Source organism: Solea senegalensis, linkage group LG12 (genome assembly GCF_019176455.1).
Source record: "Solea senegalensis isolate Sse05_10M linkage group LG12, IFAPA_SoseM_1, whole genome shotgun sequence".
In the NCBI taxonomy this organism is placed as follows: domain Eukaryota; kingdom Metazoa; phylum Chordata; class Actinopteri; order Pleuronectiformes; family Soleidae; genus Solea; species Solea senegalensis.
The window spans coordinates 16,711,691-16,729,344 of record NC_058032.1 but is presented as its reverse complement, the minus strand read 5'-3'; the positions used below and the strand labels follow the sequence as shown (position 1 = coordinate 16,729,344).

Genomic DNA, 17,654 nt, shown 5'->3' with positions numbered 1-17,654 from the left:
GCCCTAATACTTGGGATTAGAAAAGGTTCAAAGTGCAAACATCTAGATCCCTTCGTATTATTCCAGTCTGTCAACCTCACTTTGTATGTTTTTGCATGTGAGTGTGCACATGCATACTTGCATGCATGCCAGATCTGCTGGGAAGGGTTATCAAGCTGGATTCAGCCCCATAAACCTAATCTCACCCTCCCTGTGCTCATTCAAGAGTGATATTTTGGTCAAATAGGCTATCCTCTCTCCTTCTACCTTTGTTGACTCATGGTTCACTAATGCAAACAAAAACGGAGAGAGAGGAATATTGCAGGTATGATAAAAATCCATTTCTGCTGTGACGCCCTGTTTGATACAGACCCACTTACTTGAATGCTTGTGTTTAGCTTCCTCCTTTGAATGAAACGGATGAAACAGCTCTTTGTGTTTGTGTTTTTCCTTGATGCTTAGTGTGAGTGATCAGACTGTGGTTGTGCCTGTTTATATATTTAGCTCATTTTAGATTTTTCTTTTCTTTATGTAGACATTATTACGGGTTGTTACTGTGAGTACCTGCTGCCTGCTTGGCTCGTCTAAGTGGAAGTCTGAATGCTGGGGAGAATGGGGGGAGAATGGGGGGGTGGTGTGTGAAAGGTAGCCAATGAATGTCACCTCTCATCCACTTTCTCATTAAACAACCTGCTCTCTGTCTGTCACATGGACTGTATCCATCCCCACTTTCTGTGCTGTGGGCACGTCAGCGCGCACGCGCACGCATCGACACCGGAGCACATGAACATGCGTGTACACACAGCGCACATTGTGCCGTATGAAAGCAAGCCCCCCTTGGGCTGGACAGGAATAATAAGCAGCAGATGATTCATGATGGAGATGGGGAATGTATTCGGCAGGACCACCTGAGTGACCTCATTTAGCAGACCTGAGAATAAATATAGACCACCGTTTTGCACTCTCGCCTTACCTTGTGTGCGTCGTCTGGACCAGTCAGCACTACATCTCTCACACATCTCCCACTCCTCTCCTCGGAGCACCTCGGGGAGCAGTCCTTCCACTCTGCCCCAAATGTCCTTGTGAAATCTGTGTGCATTTTTTGCATAATGCAAGTGTGTGCATTCATATACGCACGTTAATGTGTCAGCGGCAGCGGTACGTGTGTAGAACTGGAACGGGAGCGTTTGTTGTGGGCCAGCTCTCACCCTTGTATGGCTTTCTCTTGGCTGATACTTTGTACTGTAGATATTTCCCAACATCAACATTTGGCACCTGGTTTCTCTTATGACTTCAGCAGCTGTAGATCTTTTGTTCTCCCTCTAGTCATTCTGCGGCCAATGATCCACACCCACAAAAAGGCCCTAAATCTTACAAAAAATTCTCTTTGGAGCCAACTGCTTTATAAAAAAAAAAAAAAAAATTCCTTCATGCAATGACCAGTTCTTTTGGTATTCTGGGCCACTAACATTGAACCAGTTCTCTTCAGTAAATCATTAGCAGCGGACTGGTTTCTTTGTTCTTCGTCCTGTCGTTACTTTATCCCCTTGTGTTTTTATCTCCCTGCTGAGACAGGAAGACCCAGTTCCCCGGTTTCCTCTCTCCAAAACATGACATGACTGTCGGCCTTTTAATATCTGTAAATCCAGATATGGATTAGTGTTTGGGGATGAAATGAGAGAAAGCGAGAGAGAGGGTTAGAGAGGAAGAAAAATTGAGTCAGAGAAAGAGGAGATGGAGTGAGTGAAAGGCTTTCAGATTAAAGAAAAAGCTGGCAGCGCGTCTTTGTGTTGGAGTCAGGTTATAAAGTTGGCACGTCTGCAAATATGGCTGGCAAATCACCGTTTTTTGAACTTTTGACATGAGCGATCTAAATACTCTGATAAACAGAGATTAAAATGACAAATGCAGCAGTAGAGACGGCAACATTTTTGAAATGCATTTTTAATGCACTCAACAGTTGTATCTGTAGCTGATTTCCATCTTGAATAGTACTTAAAGGATGGATTCACATCAGGAAATGTGCTTACAATTTGACACAGTTAATCGGATTATGAATTTCCAGGAGAACAGTAAAGGTCTTGAATTATTTGACGTTTTAAATGGTCTCAGTACAAACAACATGTAAAGTGATCATTTCTTTTTAAATCCAGCTCACTTTCAGTTGTTAGTACAAACAGGGGCCTCCAGGGCCCAACTTATCATCATGCCACATCAGTAATGCAGGAGCCTGAAGGAATAGTTAATTTCAATGACTGAAGTAAGTTAACACCGAAAAGATCTGCTCCCCCTGAGTGGATATAAAATTCATAGCACGATGCTCACAGAGGTAGATTATTCCACTGCCTTTGAGCTTGATCTTCACAGAGCTAATTTTTCTATAACCTTGCCCTGGAAATTTTCAAATTGAAAGAAGAGGTGAAATTGGGTGGAAAATGGCAGGATGAGGTTAGTACTCGTGGCAGCGCTTGGGCCCTTCAAGCTGAGAGTCGGTGCGTCTTTAAGACTGGAAACAGACGTGTTCACTTTGCTGTCTTTGAATGTCTCCTTTAGCAGCGGCCTGCTCCTTGCATAGACTTTACATAAATCATAAGACTCACTTAGCCTTGAGTGTTCATTCACAGTAATGGCCCACGTAAATTTGAAATTTTTGTGTTCGTGTGCTGCACTCAGCTCCAGATGACCCCTCGTGTATATATATTTCACTCAGTGACCGGTTCACTCAGTCACAGTATGAGTCGACAGCGGGGGGTGTGGTTTGGCGTAAGAATTTCCCGACACGATGTTATCACAATCATTTTCACAAATTATCACGTACTCCAACAGTATGTTGTGGTTCACTTTGTAATTCTGAGCTCTGAGTATGATCTGATAATGTAAATTAATGTTAGTGCAATTCATTATTTATTTCTCGTCAATTTTCGCCGCGGTACAAAGCTGGAGTCCCACAGGGCAACGAAATGTCAGCATTAATAATGCTTAGGAATGACAAGGCATGAATCAACTAGATGAGCTTTTCCATAGCTGCAGAGCCAGATTTCAACACTGCTTGATGTAACATTAGTTCATAGCAGGGAAATGAACATAGAAACATCCATACATCATACCAGAGACGGCGAGTGAAGTATTTTGATATTTGTGACGCATTATTCGAGCCCCCACCCCTCCCGTCTGTAGCTGAGTCTGTCTCACAGTGTCATCATTAGATAAACACCCACTCAAAGACTATCTCATCATAATGAGGGTGGCATCTGAAGCAATCACCCAGGGAGATGGTCATTGAGTTAAGAGGGAGGGAAAGGGAGGGGTAGAGCCAGATAGCACGGATAAAAAAAAAAGAAAAAAAGAACTGATTGAAAAAAGCAGAGAAAGACAAAGACAGAAAACATGAGGAAGATAAACAATAGCATTTCAGAGGAAGGGAGTTAAACAGCAGACTAAGTGGAGATGGAGAGTATTTGGGGAATTCCAAAATTAGAGCTGCCATCGTCTGCGCCTACTCAGATGCACATACACTCTCTCACACACACACACACACTCCTACACCTTACAAGTGCCTTGTGCTTAGCTGCTCAGTGTAAAGGTCAGAGTCACACTCTGTCTCCCTAGGTCATTATCATGAGCCCGGAAATAGACAGCCAATTGTGTCACAGTGTCTGAAGTGAATGTGACATTGAATAAACAACCGTTGACCCTGAGCTCGTCACTCAAATCAGAGCAGAACACACACTTTAAAACAAATGGAAAGAAGCTGACACACACACTAATATATACTGTAAATGACACACACACACACACACACACACACACACACTCATGAACATTAAGGGAGGTGTTTAGCTCTCAGCACTAGCAGAAAGTAATGACACATGTGGCTCAGAGGGAGTAAGCTGCTCGAGGACTTGGCGAGAAGCTGGAACTCTCGCTGACATGTCTCACTGCTCAACTATGCGCAGACCAAAAAACATACTCCCTCGCTTTCCGTCTGTCTCTCCCTATCTTTCACACACACACACACACACACACACACACAGGTCTGACCATGTTCCTCGTCTCCACCTTGGCGTCCTCCCTCCCTCCCTCAGTGTAGGCTCTAATGTTGTTCCATTCATTTGACTTCACTTTGAGAAAAGCTGGCGGTTGATTGAGGGTGAGAATGGCTAATCACTGGGACAGCTAATCAGTGCTTGTCGTAAATATTGATTAGTTCTGTGCGTTATGGACATGCTCATTAACCAATGTGTCTTCTCTCCTCCTCTTTCTCCTCACCTCCTGCTTTTCTTCTTCTCCTCACCCCGCATCACCCCTGTGTTTCTCCCCTCTCCTCTTCATCTGTATCTTTGCCCCCTCCAGCAACCTCCAATGGCACAGTTGAGGGCCTGGAGAACCGCGAGGGAGGCGCCTGCAGGAGCCGAGCCATGAAAGTCATCATGAAAGTCGGACAAGGTAAATGTGCGCTCATGTGACATGCAGAACACAACACAGAGCCGATGCCTTAAAGCCATGTTTCACTTTGGTGTGACATTTTCATTTATCGCCATGTGTGAATAGCGTGACTTTGTCCGCCACCAGCCTCTGACGGGACCTGCTCTCCACAGCTTTAAAGTTGTGTTGTGAAATGAAGAGGCCAGCAGCTTTGATGACTTCAAACAATTTTTATATGGACGTCTTTAATGCCATTACCTGGAGCTGTGGCATAAATCAACTGCCGTCATTCTATGACCTATAGTGGTGTCCCATCACAATTATGTTTGAAATCACTCCAGTAGTAACGTACAACTCTTCATCTCAATATTATGACATGAAATTGTAATTAAACATCACGATATATTAGCAGGCTATATCAACATCAACGGTTATTTTCAGATATTGAAGATAAAAACATTTATACTTAATTATCAGGAGCAGGGTTAGCCATTTTAGACCACCATGTTTTTACAATAGCCCACAATGGACAAAATACACATGTTTGGAGTTTTGATGCTAACTGAAGGCTTCAACACACCAGGTAGTGAGGGATGAGGTGAGGGACATTTAGCTGCAACATGTAACTTCACCAAAAAACGTAAAATATAGATAAGTAAACAAATAGTGAAATGTCTTCTCTCAATGGGTATTCGACAACCCAGTGTGAAAGAGCTATAATTATATTTAATGATGTATAATTACGCTCATAAACAAATTCCTACAGTGTGTAATAAAACTTTTGTTAACTGTTTATAGGTATGTACACTTATTAGTACAATTATCCAGATGGGTTTAAAACTTTTTCAATTACAATGCACGTTAAGTTTGACGAAACGTTTGCCTACTTTTGACCAACAAAAAAAATCTAAACACTTATAAATGAGTACTAAATAACCACTTCAGATTTGTGGTTACAACACATTATAGTTCATTATTGTTGATTAGAAAAGGTTTTCAATTATTCATGTACTGGCTCCAAATGCTAAGCAGCTGTGTTTTTCACAAAGTGAGAAATGGGTCGGTATAAATAATAGAAGAGATTTGTCTCAGCAAACCACTGACACTGAGGGAACTGTCCCTTTAATAACTTAGATTTGCAGGCAGCAGTGCAAATCAATAAGCAAGACTGCCTCGTGCACTGCTTTATTGGATTTGCAGGATTTTTGCTTCAGTGTGATGAAGTACCCTGATTTCTTAGATGTGCCGTGTTTATATTTGTCTTTAAGGAACACTCCATCTGACTACTTTCTAATTTGATTTAGATAGATTTTTGATACAGTGCTGCAAAGTTTCATTTCTTGTGATAAAAGATTGTTATCATGTTCCCCACCTCTACTAGGCTCACATTGTGTTTTTGAATAAATCGCTTTATATACAAACTCAAAGGGACGAGTTTGAAGAGTTTGCAGATGTTCTTCCACCTGATTTTCGTTAATCGGGGGAACAGAAATGTCCGTGCATGCGCGGTCGCCGGGGCTAAGTCATCTTAAAGTGCTGGAAGTAAACAAACTGGCTTTGTTTAGATATCCTCGGACACAGCATTTGGTTTGCATCATACATTTCACTTTTAGATGCAACGTTATTCAGTATATGGACATCCATATCCTGATTTTTGACAGGGTTTAGTACACAGATGTGTGACTCTGTAAACACCCCTTCACTAAGTGTGGTTGTTTTGACTGAAATAGACACTAACCATCTGAGAGGAACATCTGCCTGCCGCAATGATTCCAACTTTAAAGCTGGATCTCAACATGTCAGAAATAAACTGGGACTTGCTGAGCAATCTGCAAAATGTGTGTGTGCGTGTGTGTGTGTGTGTGTGTGTGTGCACATTTGAGTGCAGATATTTGAATGTTGGCTAGTTGGATGACAGCAGTGTATCCATGGCAGTCAGTAGGAGAATAGAAGCTAACAAGCTGCTGATGCTCGCGAGGTCCGAGTCAGAACAAATTCAGCAGATACAGTGAAGTAAAAAAAAAAAGAAGCACCGACCCATATTCTCAGACAGACAGACAGGTATCACACTGTCTCCCCATGTAGGTCAATTACAGCATTTGACAGCACCAGCGTTGTAACACCGTCGCCAAATTACAACATAGTTACGTGAATGCACACACAACGGACAAACTCCTGTGAACGTGTTAATGAAACTGGAGAAAGGAAATGTCGAGTTCGAGGAAAGTTCTAGGAAAGTTCCTCCTCAGCTTCTGTCTGTTTCTGTGGCTGCCGGCTGTTCCTCAACTTCACCAGAGCCATGCACTCATTTCCCACAGAAGTCTGAAGCGAGCTGTCACTCACAGTCAATGTGCCCTAAAAACCTTGTTAGAAAAGATGCCGTTGGCCCAGCTGCTACTATTTAATCTATTAAAATATATAGACTAAATCCTTTTCTGTGGATGAAATCGTTGGTGCATAATTTGCCCATCCGACCCAGTAATTGTTTGAAGAAGGGCAGTGAGAAATTAGTGCATTGACAGAAACTTTGATTATGCTGCTGTGGACCATTTCTAGGCAATTGTTTTTCCTGGGAAAATAATGAAGGTGCCATTAAGGGTTGCCAGTGCTGAAAAGATTTGCTGATTAATTGGCTTAAGTGTCGACAGAAAATTCATTTGATAGTCATTTATACCAGCGACTCATTAACAAGCAGAAAACTGCAAATAGTTGCTGATTCCTGGACTTGGAACGGAGAAAATCTGCCACTTTTCTGTGTTTTAATTAATTATAAATTAAAAGCATTTGGCTCGTGGACTGTTTGGAGACATCACCTTGGCCTCTGGGAGACTGTGGAGAGCTCGCTACTTTCTGACATTTAAATCAATGTATTGAAAAAGTCCCTTAAAAGACTGATGCGTGATGAAAACAGTCCTTATACTGCATGCAGCGGGAGACTCGACTACTTTCTGCAGCCACACTCACACACTCGGCGCTGACCCAAGATGGTATTGTGTTTAAGCCACATTTCCTCTGTCTCTGCAGCTGAATGCCAATACTCTCTCTAGCCAAGTCTCCAAGATCTCTCCATATGTCCACTCCTTTGCATGTTGTACTGATTTTTCGGTGACTCATAACAGCGGGTAAAATGTTCCCATTCTTTTAACGTTACAGTTGCATGGTACCGTGGAAACGCTCCCGCTTTTAATCATGTTGAATCATCACCATTTGCAGGAAGTTACGCGCCCTGACACATTGATATCTAATTGTGCCTTAAATACCTCGTGTTCCGTCTTTTGTCTTCATATTAAATGTGACGTAAAGCGGGAAGAGACACTGAATGAACAGGGAAAGTGTGAGGTGCCCATATTTTATACATCCATCGCTATTCGGTGCTCTTTTTTTCCCTGCAGCACATCATTTCAGTGTGCTCATTAGAAATATGTTGACTCACTGCCTCGCTCACACCCTCCCTCCTCGTTTTTTTTTTCTTCCTCCCTTTCTACCTCTCCTTACATATCTGTCTCTCCCCAGTGTCGCTCGATCATTGTCTCCCTCGCTCTCACTCCCCCCGCCGCCTTTTCCCTCCTCCTGGCGGGCTGGCAGTTCTGAGGTAGTTGCTGTCTGCATAGCTAAGAGAAATGTCAGCAGTACACACAGAAAAATGGGTCAGAACATTACAACGCTCCCTGCACATGCTCAGTGGTTGACACAGTGTTGGTCTATAAGTAGGGAGTGAATCAGATCACTGTGTCCTCTCATATCCTCTGCCATGCGTGAATGTTCCCACTTCTCACTCCTGTCCTTTCTCATCAATTATTGACGGCACACAACAGCTCATGGCTACATTCAACACTGCTGCAATCAGTATGGGGCCGTGTGATGGTCAGGATATGAACAATAGATGAGGAAGAGGAGATCAGTATGTAAATAGTGTGCTTATTGTCACCAAGAAGTGGACACTGCAATGGATTCATATTCTTTCTTCTTCTTTTTCTTTATCTTGCTCAATTTTTTTCTTTCTGTCGTTCAAAGTGCCTGAAGTCCCACATCCAAAGCTTTTCTCCTGACAAGTCAAACTGGGTTGGAAATAGCAAACAGACTGCTATCCCCTCTCTCTCTCTCTCTCTCTCTCTCACACACACACACACACGCATATGCACGCTGACACACACTTGCCATGAGGGACTCAGATGTAAATTGCCTCCCCACACGCCCTCCTCTCTATTTCTCACACACGCCTTGAGCAGGCTTTTGGGCAGATGCAGATAAGGCCTGATAGAGGAGAGGCATCTGATAGCGTGCTGTGGAATCCATCTGACCGGCATCGGTAATAGTTTATAACAGTCCCCCGTCTGCTGGCCCTGCCCTCGTAAAAGCCACGCCATGGACCCACCAGTGTTTACCGCACAAAGACTTCAAAGTGTGTGTGCTGAAATCACAACAGACAGACAGATAAACTGTCTGTTTCCTTTGCGTTCTCCTCGGAGCTTTTGCGGCCCCCTCCTCCCCGCTTCGCCTCGTCTCCCCCTGCTCTCCCTGTACTCCTATTCTCTCCTCTTCAGAAGTGTGCCTCTCTCCGGCAGAGTTAAAGCCATAGCAATAAATAAGGCATATTATGGCCTTTTAACGTGATGAATAATGTAAAACAATAAAAAGTTAATATATAACTACTTTACCCTCATTCTGCCATGCCTAAGTGTATTGTAAGTATATTCTAGGTGTGTGCATATATGTGTGTTTGCAAGCATGCGTGCGCGCGCGTGTGTGTGTGTGTGTGTGTGTGCTACGCTCTCATGAATGTGTCAGTGTTGGAAATGCCTGTCTGAGTGTTTGCTGAAGGAGCAGCTGATGTAGATGTGAGCTCATTTTTTACGACAGGACAGGGATACTGTTGTGTTTCACAGACGTTTGCTAACTTGTTCTTCCTCTTTTTTGGGCTTTCATCTTCACTTCTGAGATGCTTTCAGCGCAAGCAGAGATAACCTTCTCTCTCTCTCTGTATAAATGATATATCAAAAGATAATAAAAAAAAAGGAACCATGCCAGTACAGAGGAACAAGTCATTGTAATTCAGCATGTGCAGCGTGCCAAGGCTGAGTTTCTGTGTTTTCTGTTTCCCACAGTTCCAAACGCGGTGAACCCTGTGGCGCCGGAGGCTCCAGAAGACAACGCCATACCAGAGTCCAGTCCAAGTCCGCCTGACCAAGGTCGCGTTGGGCCTGAGATGCCAGGAAATCCTGGTGAGCAGATTGACAGACAAACAGTACACCCATAAACAGCTTCTTGAGACTCTTTGCAGAATGCTTTTGTGTTTCGAGAGTGCAAATTTTCTTCTAAGAAAAGGGTTTTGAAATGTTCACAGCCTCAAGGGCTTTTCCAAGAGTTAATCACAATTAGCCTAAACAAAAAAAATAAAATAAAAATAATCGTTGACTCACTCAAAGTACCTCTTTCTCATGCGGCTGTCTTTTGCCGCAGGCACTCCTTTTGATTGCTGGGGGTCACTGTGCTAGAATAGATGTAAAACCATTTGCACAGAACAAAATGATAATCAGTTAAAGAATGACTACAAATAACTCCAAATTGAACCCCTCCTAAAAAAGAAATATGGCTCAAATTGCGTTATCAGATGAAACACAAAGGTTGTGCTGCACCCAAAGAGACTCAAAGGTTCACTACTACTTTATGAGATGCCTTTTTAAAACATCTGTAGAATCACAGATCAGTGAAGATTAAACACAGAGATAAATGAAGAAGTCACTTCAGCCTCCTCGGATGCTCGGGGCTCTGCTTGTTTCCTGTTTTCAACAACACCTTTCATAGCTGCTGCTTCCCTCTGGAGGAACTTCCTCTCTCTCTCTCTCTCTCTCTCTCTCCCTCTCTCTCTCCCTTCACTAACTTTTTGACTTACTCCACAACTTTGTATGCCACAAACTTCCTTCAGCACAGACTGTTCTGCCTGCCCCAATGTGATAAGTTGTCCTCACTTAGTAATTGCTTATTTGACACAATATAATAAGAGTTCCCTCCTAATGTCACTTTTCCCTATTCTTGGGCTTTTACCTGTCTACCACTGTTAGATCAGTGATTACGTCAAGTGAAGAAGTGGAGGGTGGAATGAAGGATGTGTCACTGTGGTTTGAGGGGCTGATATTTCCGGAATGAAATGTCTGACAGCCTCTCTCCTGCTCTGTCCTCCAGTGCCCAGACTGTACAAAAATTCCTTGCGAGTCTGATTTCGCCGATAAAAGCTGGACTCAGTAGCTTTCAATGATGTCACTGAGTTGTGATAAGGCCGTTATCCTCCTCTCACTAAATGGTTAAGTGCAGAGTGGTCAGCGGAGTGCTGAGTCACAGTCATTAGTGGGGAGGGCAGTCTCTGGAGGTATGAGGCATTTGTGTGTCTGTGTGTACGTGTGTGTGGGGGGGTAATGGACAGTAAAGAGGTGGTGCATGTTGGTGTGGGGGGTCCTGCTCTTTAGCTGCACACATACATGGAAAACAGATTTGGTTCTTCTCAGATTTCAGTCAGTGGGGAGTTGAGTCAACCCCATATGTCTCTCCCCCATCCTAAATAAAAAGGATAAATAAAATCAGATGTTCAGATATGCCCTCCTCATTTTTGGTTGATATCTCACTTGGCCTGTGCCGTAATATGGTGGCCTCCACTGGTCACGAAGCCTGCACTCTTATCGGAGCAGGGATCTTTGTTTTGCTGAGCAACGACTGCAGATTTCATTGGGAGGCAATTTTGACTGACGTAATTCAATGGGATTAAATCAACAGGGCTGTGATCATTGTTGATCCAGCACCAGAACAGTAAGATCTAGATATGACAGGGCAGGACAGGATCGCTGCGAATGTTATTAGACCTGTGATTGTGTAGCAGTCTCTGAGCAGGGAGGAGGCGCTCATAAATCCAAATGTTTTATTTCATGAAACGGCAAAGGACGTCCCTGGGGTTGTGACTGCGTACTCTGGACTATGATTTTCTGTCAGACAATAACAGCAATATTTATTCAAACAAATGGTGAAAATACATGTGCAGCCACTTTCAATTTGTAAATAAATAGCTGCTAAATAAACTGTTTTAACAGTTACCAACTGAGTGAAACAAGAAGAGGCGAATGTGCTGAAGGGCTTTCGCACCCCAACCCATATTGTCTGCATATGGCCAAGTAGAACTTAGTGGCACATGTGAAAACCATCTTTTTGATGTACCCTTTTTTCATGTAATAAATCTCGAAAATGGGGAAGCTAGACTACCCCTCCTTCAGTAAAAACAATGTGCTCTTCCTCCTCTGACCCTTCCTCTCTCCATAATAACTTTTGTGCAGTGTCTAACTCATGGCTCTTTTTATTTCTCTGTCTAGACCACATGAATCAGGACCCGGGTTCCTCGTCAAACACAGACAGCATCTTCGGATCCAGAGTGGCCGTGTTCTCCGCCATTGTGGCGGGCTGCATCATCTTCCTCCTGCTCATCCTACTCCTCATCATCCTGCTCATCAAGATGCGCAAGCGCGCCAGGAAAAATACCCACTCTCAGCCCCGCCCCTCGGCACTGTCGCTCAGCACGCTGTCCAATCCCAAGCTGCCCGGGGGCACAGCTGGCACTGAGCCCAGTGACATCATCATTCCGCTGCGGACAGAGAACAACTACTGCCCTCACTATGAGAAGGTGAGCGGCGACTATGGCCACCCCGTCTACATTGTCCAGGAGATGCCGCCGCAGAGCCCCGCCAACATCTACTACAAAGTCTGACATGCTCCGCACAGCCAGCGACACAGCCAGGAGAGAGAGAGAGAGAGAGAAAGGGGGAGCGCTTGATTTATGTTCCTGGGAAGAACACCTTCCTTTGCATTCTGGGGACTTGATGTTTCTTCAAGCCCCTGTTATTTCTACCACCTGCTGCACAAATCTGGAGAGACATGCACTGACCAGTAACCAGCGGGGTTGTGAGCTGACTGATGAGAGGTTTATTTTGTTTGTTTGGGTTGTCTGAAATATCCCCACCCTCCTTCTCCTCCTCCCCCCACCTCCCAACTTCTACGTCTCCCCGCTGGGCACCAACAGGGGGGCAGGGCTGTAGCAAACCAACAGATGGAACTTTAGCTTCCTGGTTTGCTGTCCCCTTTAATGGGCAGGATATAACTTATCTCAGTTCCCTGAAGTACAGTCTGTGCTACACCCAATTAAACACACCACCCTAGCACACCAGCCAGGAACAGGCTGACACAGGCCCCGACCGCCACTCAGCCTGCAGTTTATGTGTGTGTGTGTGTGTGTCAGCATGCATGTGTGTGTATTAGTCAGGGCTCTGTGCTGGACCAGGAAACTCTCCAGATAGCTCAGGTATCAGACACAGTGTGTGAAACGATGTGTTCCTCTCCCTTCGCACCTCTGATGTTTGCCTTACTTAACTATTTTTGATGGAGGATCTCCTCAAACCCTGAGTCAGTTCACAAAGCAGTTGTATTTTGTTAGACTTTTCCTACAAGTGCACAATGTATAGAGTTGAATAGATCATCATTATTACCCCCATCCTTTCACTACCAATGTCATCCATTGCAGTCATCCCCCCCCGAAAAGGATTAGCTGGACTGCTGACGTCGAGGTGTGTCTGTTCATGTTCATGTATGTGACTGTGTGTGTTTTTATTGTAATACTCCCTCCTCCACTAGTCCTAGTGAGTGTTGCCATTACTCTGGTATTTATGACTTGTGTCCTTTGAATGAGTGAGTGAGTGTGTGTGTGTGTGTGTGTGCGTGTTTGTTCGGACATGTCTAGACCAGTCTAGTATCCAGGCAGACTTGTTGGCTTAGGGGTAGAACAGTAAGTTACTGTGTCATGTGCTTCAAAAAGAAGACAGACCAGGCTGCCCGACTTTCCGGAAGACATGCCCAAGACCTAACTGGCATCAACTGAAGGTTTTATTGAGTCTGATTTTTTCAGGGTAGAATGATTTTCCGTACACTGGCAGGCATGTTGATATTTGTTTGTTCTAGCTTCTGGTGCTACGGTGTAAGAATCAAACAGTTAGTATGTGCCTGCTGCCTGAGCCTGGGTGCTCAGTGCTGACTGCCTGGCCTACATAGGTAGGATGCCCTATATATAAGTTGGAGAGCACGCTACGGCTGAAGATTGGGATACATTACTGTCAGATGCCAATTGGCTGCCATCTGTACATGAGTCAGTGGAGTGTGCAGTCAGCGGTGTCGCCAGCGTGTGACTAATCTGTGTGCCATCTCCATGCCCACACTCACCAGCCGGGGAGGAGAGTGAGTGAGAGGAGAGCATGAGAGAGAGCAGCAGATGAAGGAGAAAATGTTCTTGTGACTTGGCTTTAACCTGAGAGCAAGATGGCGGTGGGTACTGGGTGGAGGGGGTTTGGCAGGGAGGAGGAGGTAGTGGGGGATGAGGGGGGGATGGCGGGTGTGGTGCGGTTTAGTATTAATTTTTCCATCCGCTCACCAGTTGTGCTGTGAATAAAAAAAAAAAAAAAATGCTGTGCAGAAATATTCCACAGTCAAGGTGTGCAGGCTGCGAGGACACTGCAGCTCAGCTATCACACAGCCCAGGGCAGCGGCACCGAGGCAGGATTTACTGCAGCCGGGTGCATGAACATGTGTGCACACTGAAGCTCGCCTTCAGGTGGGGTAGAGGGAGGGGTGGTGATTGAATCTGTCTGTGTGAACATGTAGGTGTTTTTTTTGTGCTTATATTTGCAGTTTTTCTCTGAGTGTGTGTGTGTGTATGTGTGTGTGAATGCTTATGGGGTTTTTAAGCAGCAGAGCAGACTGTTTTTCTTTTGGATGGGGAGGTTGGACTAGAGGTAGGTGCTCCGAACAGTGTAGCCGCCAAAATACGAAGCGCCGCAGTCCCAGTTAATGATGTGTGAGAGGAGAGGAGATAAGGACGGCCATTCCTCAGCACGCAGACACTGAGCTGACGTTTAATGCACATGTGCGTACAAACACATGCACAGACTGACGGGTCCGGGTTTATCTCCAGTCAAACGGTCAGACTGCCGGTGAATGTTTATTCACCAGCGGACGGACCTATCATCTGCTGCCACAAACTATCGCCATCCACTGATATACACTGCTGGGATAAAAGGCAGCCCAGCTTGAAGACACAGGGAAGACTCCAATAGCTTTTGCGTGTCGTTAACCTTAAAGTTAACAGCCTAAACAGCTGCTCATGCTTTAGTGGTCCTGTGTTTTAACTCAGCATGCAGCCCTCAGTGGCCCTCTGTGAAACACATCCAGATCAAATATTTTTGTTTCGCGTCAGTGCGCATCCGTTCACCTAAACCAGCCAAGGGAGTCATTACCGAATTACCACAAACCATATCTCATTTTCATTCATTCTCGTGACCACTTAATATTATTCAAATTTGGGGGAGAATAAAAAATTAAGCGGGGGGGGGAATATCAGAGAAATGTAAATATATGGATAGAGCCCAATTTAAGATGTAATTCCACCTGAAAACTGCTCATAATAAAAAAAAATTTAAGATTAGATTTTTGTAATGGAGGATGTTTGTAAATAGCTGTCTTTTTAAAAGTGTGTTTTGTATGAATCCTTGCATTTTTGTCTCTGTTTGCAATATGTTTTTATTTTATTTTCTTTTAGAGATAAACTGAATATTGCAGCAGACACACACGCTGTCTCTTTTCGCAGTGTCCAGTATTGTCAAAAGAATAAGTCTTTGTTACCACATGTGTTAAAACAAAAAGAAAGAAAAAACACCACCAACAACAACTGGGGTTCAGAGTTTTTATGTTGCCATTCAACAGGATTTTCATTGCTCAGAAACTGTTCAGGACTGAAGTCAGTGAGCAGCTTTGAAATGGATAAGTCATGATAATGATAAGGCCCCTTCCCTGTTGGAGACAGCACTTAACTCTGCATATGAAGACTGTGTTATTCCACTGCCTTTGAGGTATCTACACCTTCCACTCCATTATGAGACGTAACAAAAATATTTTTGGTCCTCAGTGATTAATCCTTTCTCCTTTTTAATAAGTCAGATGGAGAGAGACGGAGACAGTGAGGGAGAGAGAAATGGAGAGTAAAAAAGAAAAAGGGGCCACGTATGAGAGTGTGACCGTGCTGCACCCGCTAATAAATCATCCGGTTTACACCACTCATTATCTCCCAGGCGGTCCTTTGTTTTAAAGTTGCTCTCTCTGCCTCTCTTTCCCTCCCTCCGCCCTTCTCCTTTGTCATCTCTCTTTCCTAATTTAGCACAAGGATGTTGGTCGCTCACGGTATGAGTCTCACTGTAGGTTGATTTCTGCTATTGTTCAAAGCCACAGTATTATTTTTCAATGTGCATGTGTAAGCAAAACCTGTTGACTTTGTTTCCCTTTGTTTGAATCATAACTGTCAAGTTTTGTTATTTTCTTTCGTTTCTTTTCTTTTTTTTTTGTTTTTGTTTTGCCATTCACTTTTTTTGCCGCTTCTCAGCGTAACATATTGGCACCAGCTACAATGGAAATAACGTTCCACCAGTTTGGAAACATCTGCATTATTGATGAATAAAATTTTTCCCATGGAACCCGCTGTCGACTGATGTTCTTTCTCCCTTCATTCATTCATTGTTTTTTTTTCCTTTCAGCTTTGGAAATGAGGGTGAAAGATTTCATTTCCCATCTCACTGGCCACTCACTGGTTCATGGTGGGAGCATAAACCAACCGCCCACGCTCACAACACATACCACCCCCCCACCCCCCCAACCCCTCACCTCAGGGGTCAGTGCTGCACAGATGGGTTTGTTCTGATACATTAGTCAGATTGAAATCACAAGCAGGCTTCATAAATTCATATTCGGGGAGTATGGACACGCCTTTTTGCATAGTAACTAATACCCATATCAACCCGCTCTGCCCTGATGTCCTCCAAAATTACATTTCTTCATACATGATTAAATCTGATTGGCTGCACTCGGCATTTCCATTGCGTTTGTCTGGAATTACAGTCTGCATTTATCCGACTGAAGAACAAACTCCCAAGTCCTTGGTGAAAGCAGAGATGGCATGAAATGTTATTAAAGTGATTGCGCTTTTTACCCTGACAAACACATCAGTGTTTGTGGGCTCGGCTTTTGGAGGGACGCAGAGGGGCGAGTGACGAGACTAATGACAGGGGAGTCAAACAGTCAGCGCAATGAGAGACAGAACATGCCTGTGGCTTCACTGCCACACCAACTCCCCCACTCCCCAACCTCACCGACCCCAGCCCCCACTCTGGCCCCCACCCTCGCTGTCACTCCGTGTGCCCCAGGGCAGGTACGCTCATCTGGTTTCCTGGCTCGGTCTCGAGACACCACCATGGATCCACAGCACTGTGGATTTATTAAAACCTTCCCCCTCACGAGCTACTGTGTGTGACTGCATGCTTTTTGGTATATAGGATAAGACTTTTTTCTGTGTGTGCGTGTGTGTGTGCATGTGTGTGTGTGTGCGTGTGCGTGTGCGTGTGTGTGTGTGCGTGCACACTTGCCAAAGGGTTGTTCTGTTGTTCTACGACAGGGTCATCATGACACAATAAGAAAAGACTACTGTTGCAGCATGCACTGCAGCATTTTTACTCTCTGTGGTTCTGGAAAATGCATCGTCTCCTTATTAAATTAAATATGAGCTTTATTTATAGCTCCTTATTTAAATTAAATATTAGTTTTACATTTAACTGAATTAATCCGCAAGTTCATGGGTTAACAGGTGTTACATAAAACAGGGCATTATTTCTTCTTTTTTTCTTATTTATGGGATGTTATTACACTTTTACAAACTTAAATATTGCTTCATTAGAAACATTTACACTCCACTAAATTTAAAAAAAAAAAACAAAAAAAAAACTATGGTGCAAATACCCCCTTGAGTTTTCAGTGGATGTGAGCGAGTGTAATTGCCCACGTTGTTTTTTCTTGTTCAACATGGTGGCTCACATGTCTTTAGATGAAACAAGTCACCTGGGAAAGTAACAGCTGCCAGCAGTTTGAGCTGGCTTGGGAACAATTTAACTCTCACTCGTTTTCATCCATGATCATGAATACTAATTCCAAGGAAGCAACATCCACTTCAGTCTGTGGAAAATAAGTAAATTGGACAGAAATTTTCATAGGGTCACTTTTGAGGCGAGGACACCTACAGGCAGAGCAAACTTGCCACTTATGAGTGGAAAGATGTTTCACTTTCTTCTTAAACTGGTACATAAATTGCATGATATCAATCCATAGCCACCATAGTAATTACTGTC

General features: G+C 44.0%; 1 protein-coding gene across 1 annotated transcript in view; it reads left to right on the top strand.

Moving 5' to 3' along the window:
* efnb1 (ephrin-B1) overlaps positions 1-15,953 on the top strand; it is a 58,459-nt gene extending 42,506 nt beyond the window's left edge. Inside the window, exons 3-5 of the mRNA XM_044040048.1 lie at positions 4,333-4,425; positions 9,510-9,626; positions 11,760-15,953. Of these exons, the coding sequence (XP_043895983.1) occupies positions 4,333-4,425; positions 9,510-9,626; positions 11,760-12,151 (602 nt within the window). The 3' untranslated portion in view covers positions 12,152-15,953. The remainder of the gene's footprint in view (positions 1-4,332; positions 4,426-9,509; positions 9,627-11,759) is intronic.
* Positions 15,954-17,654: the final 1,701 nt, after the last annotated feature.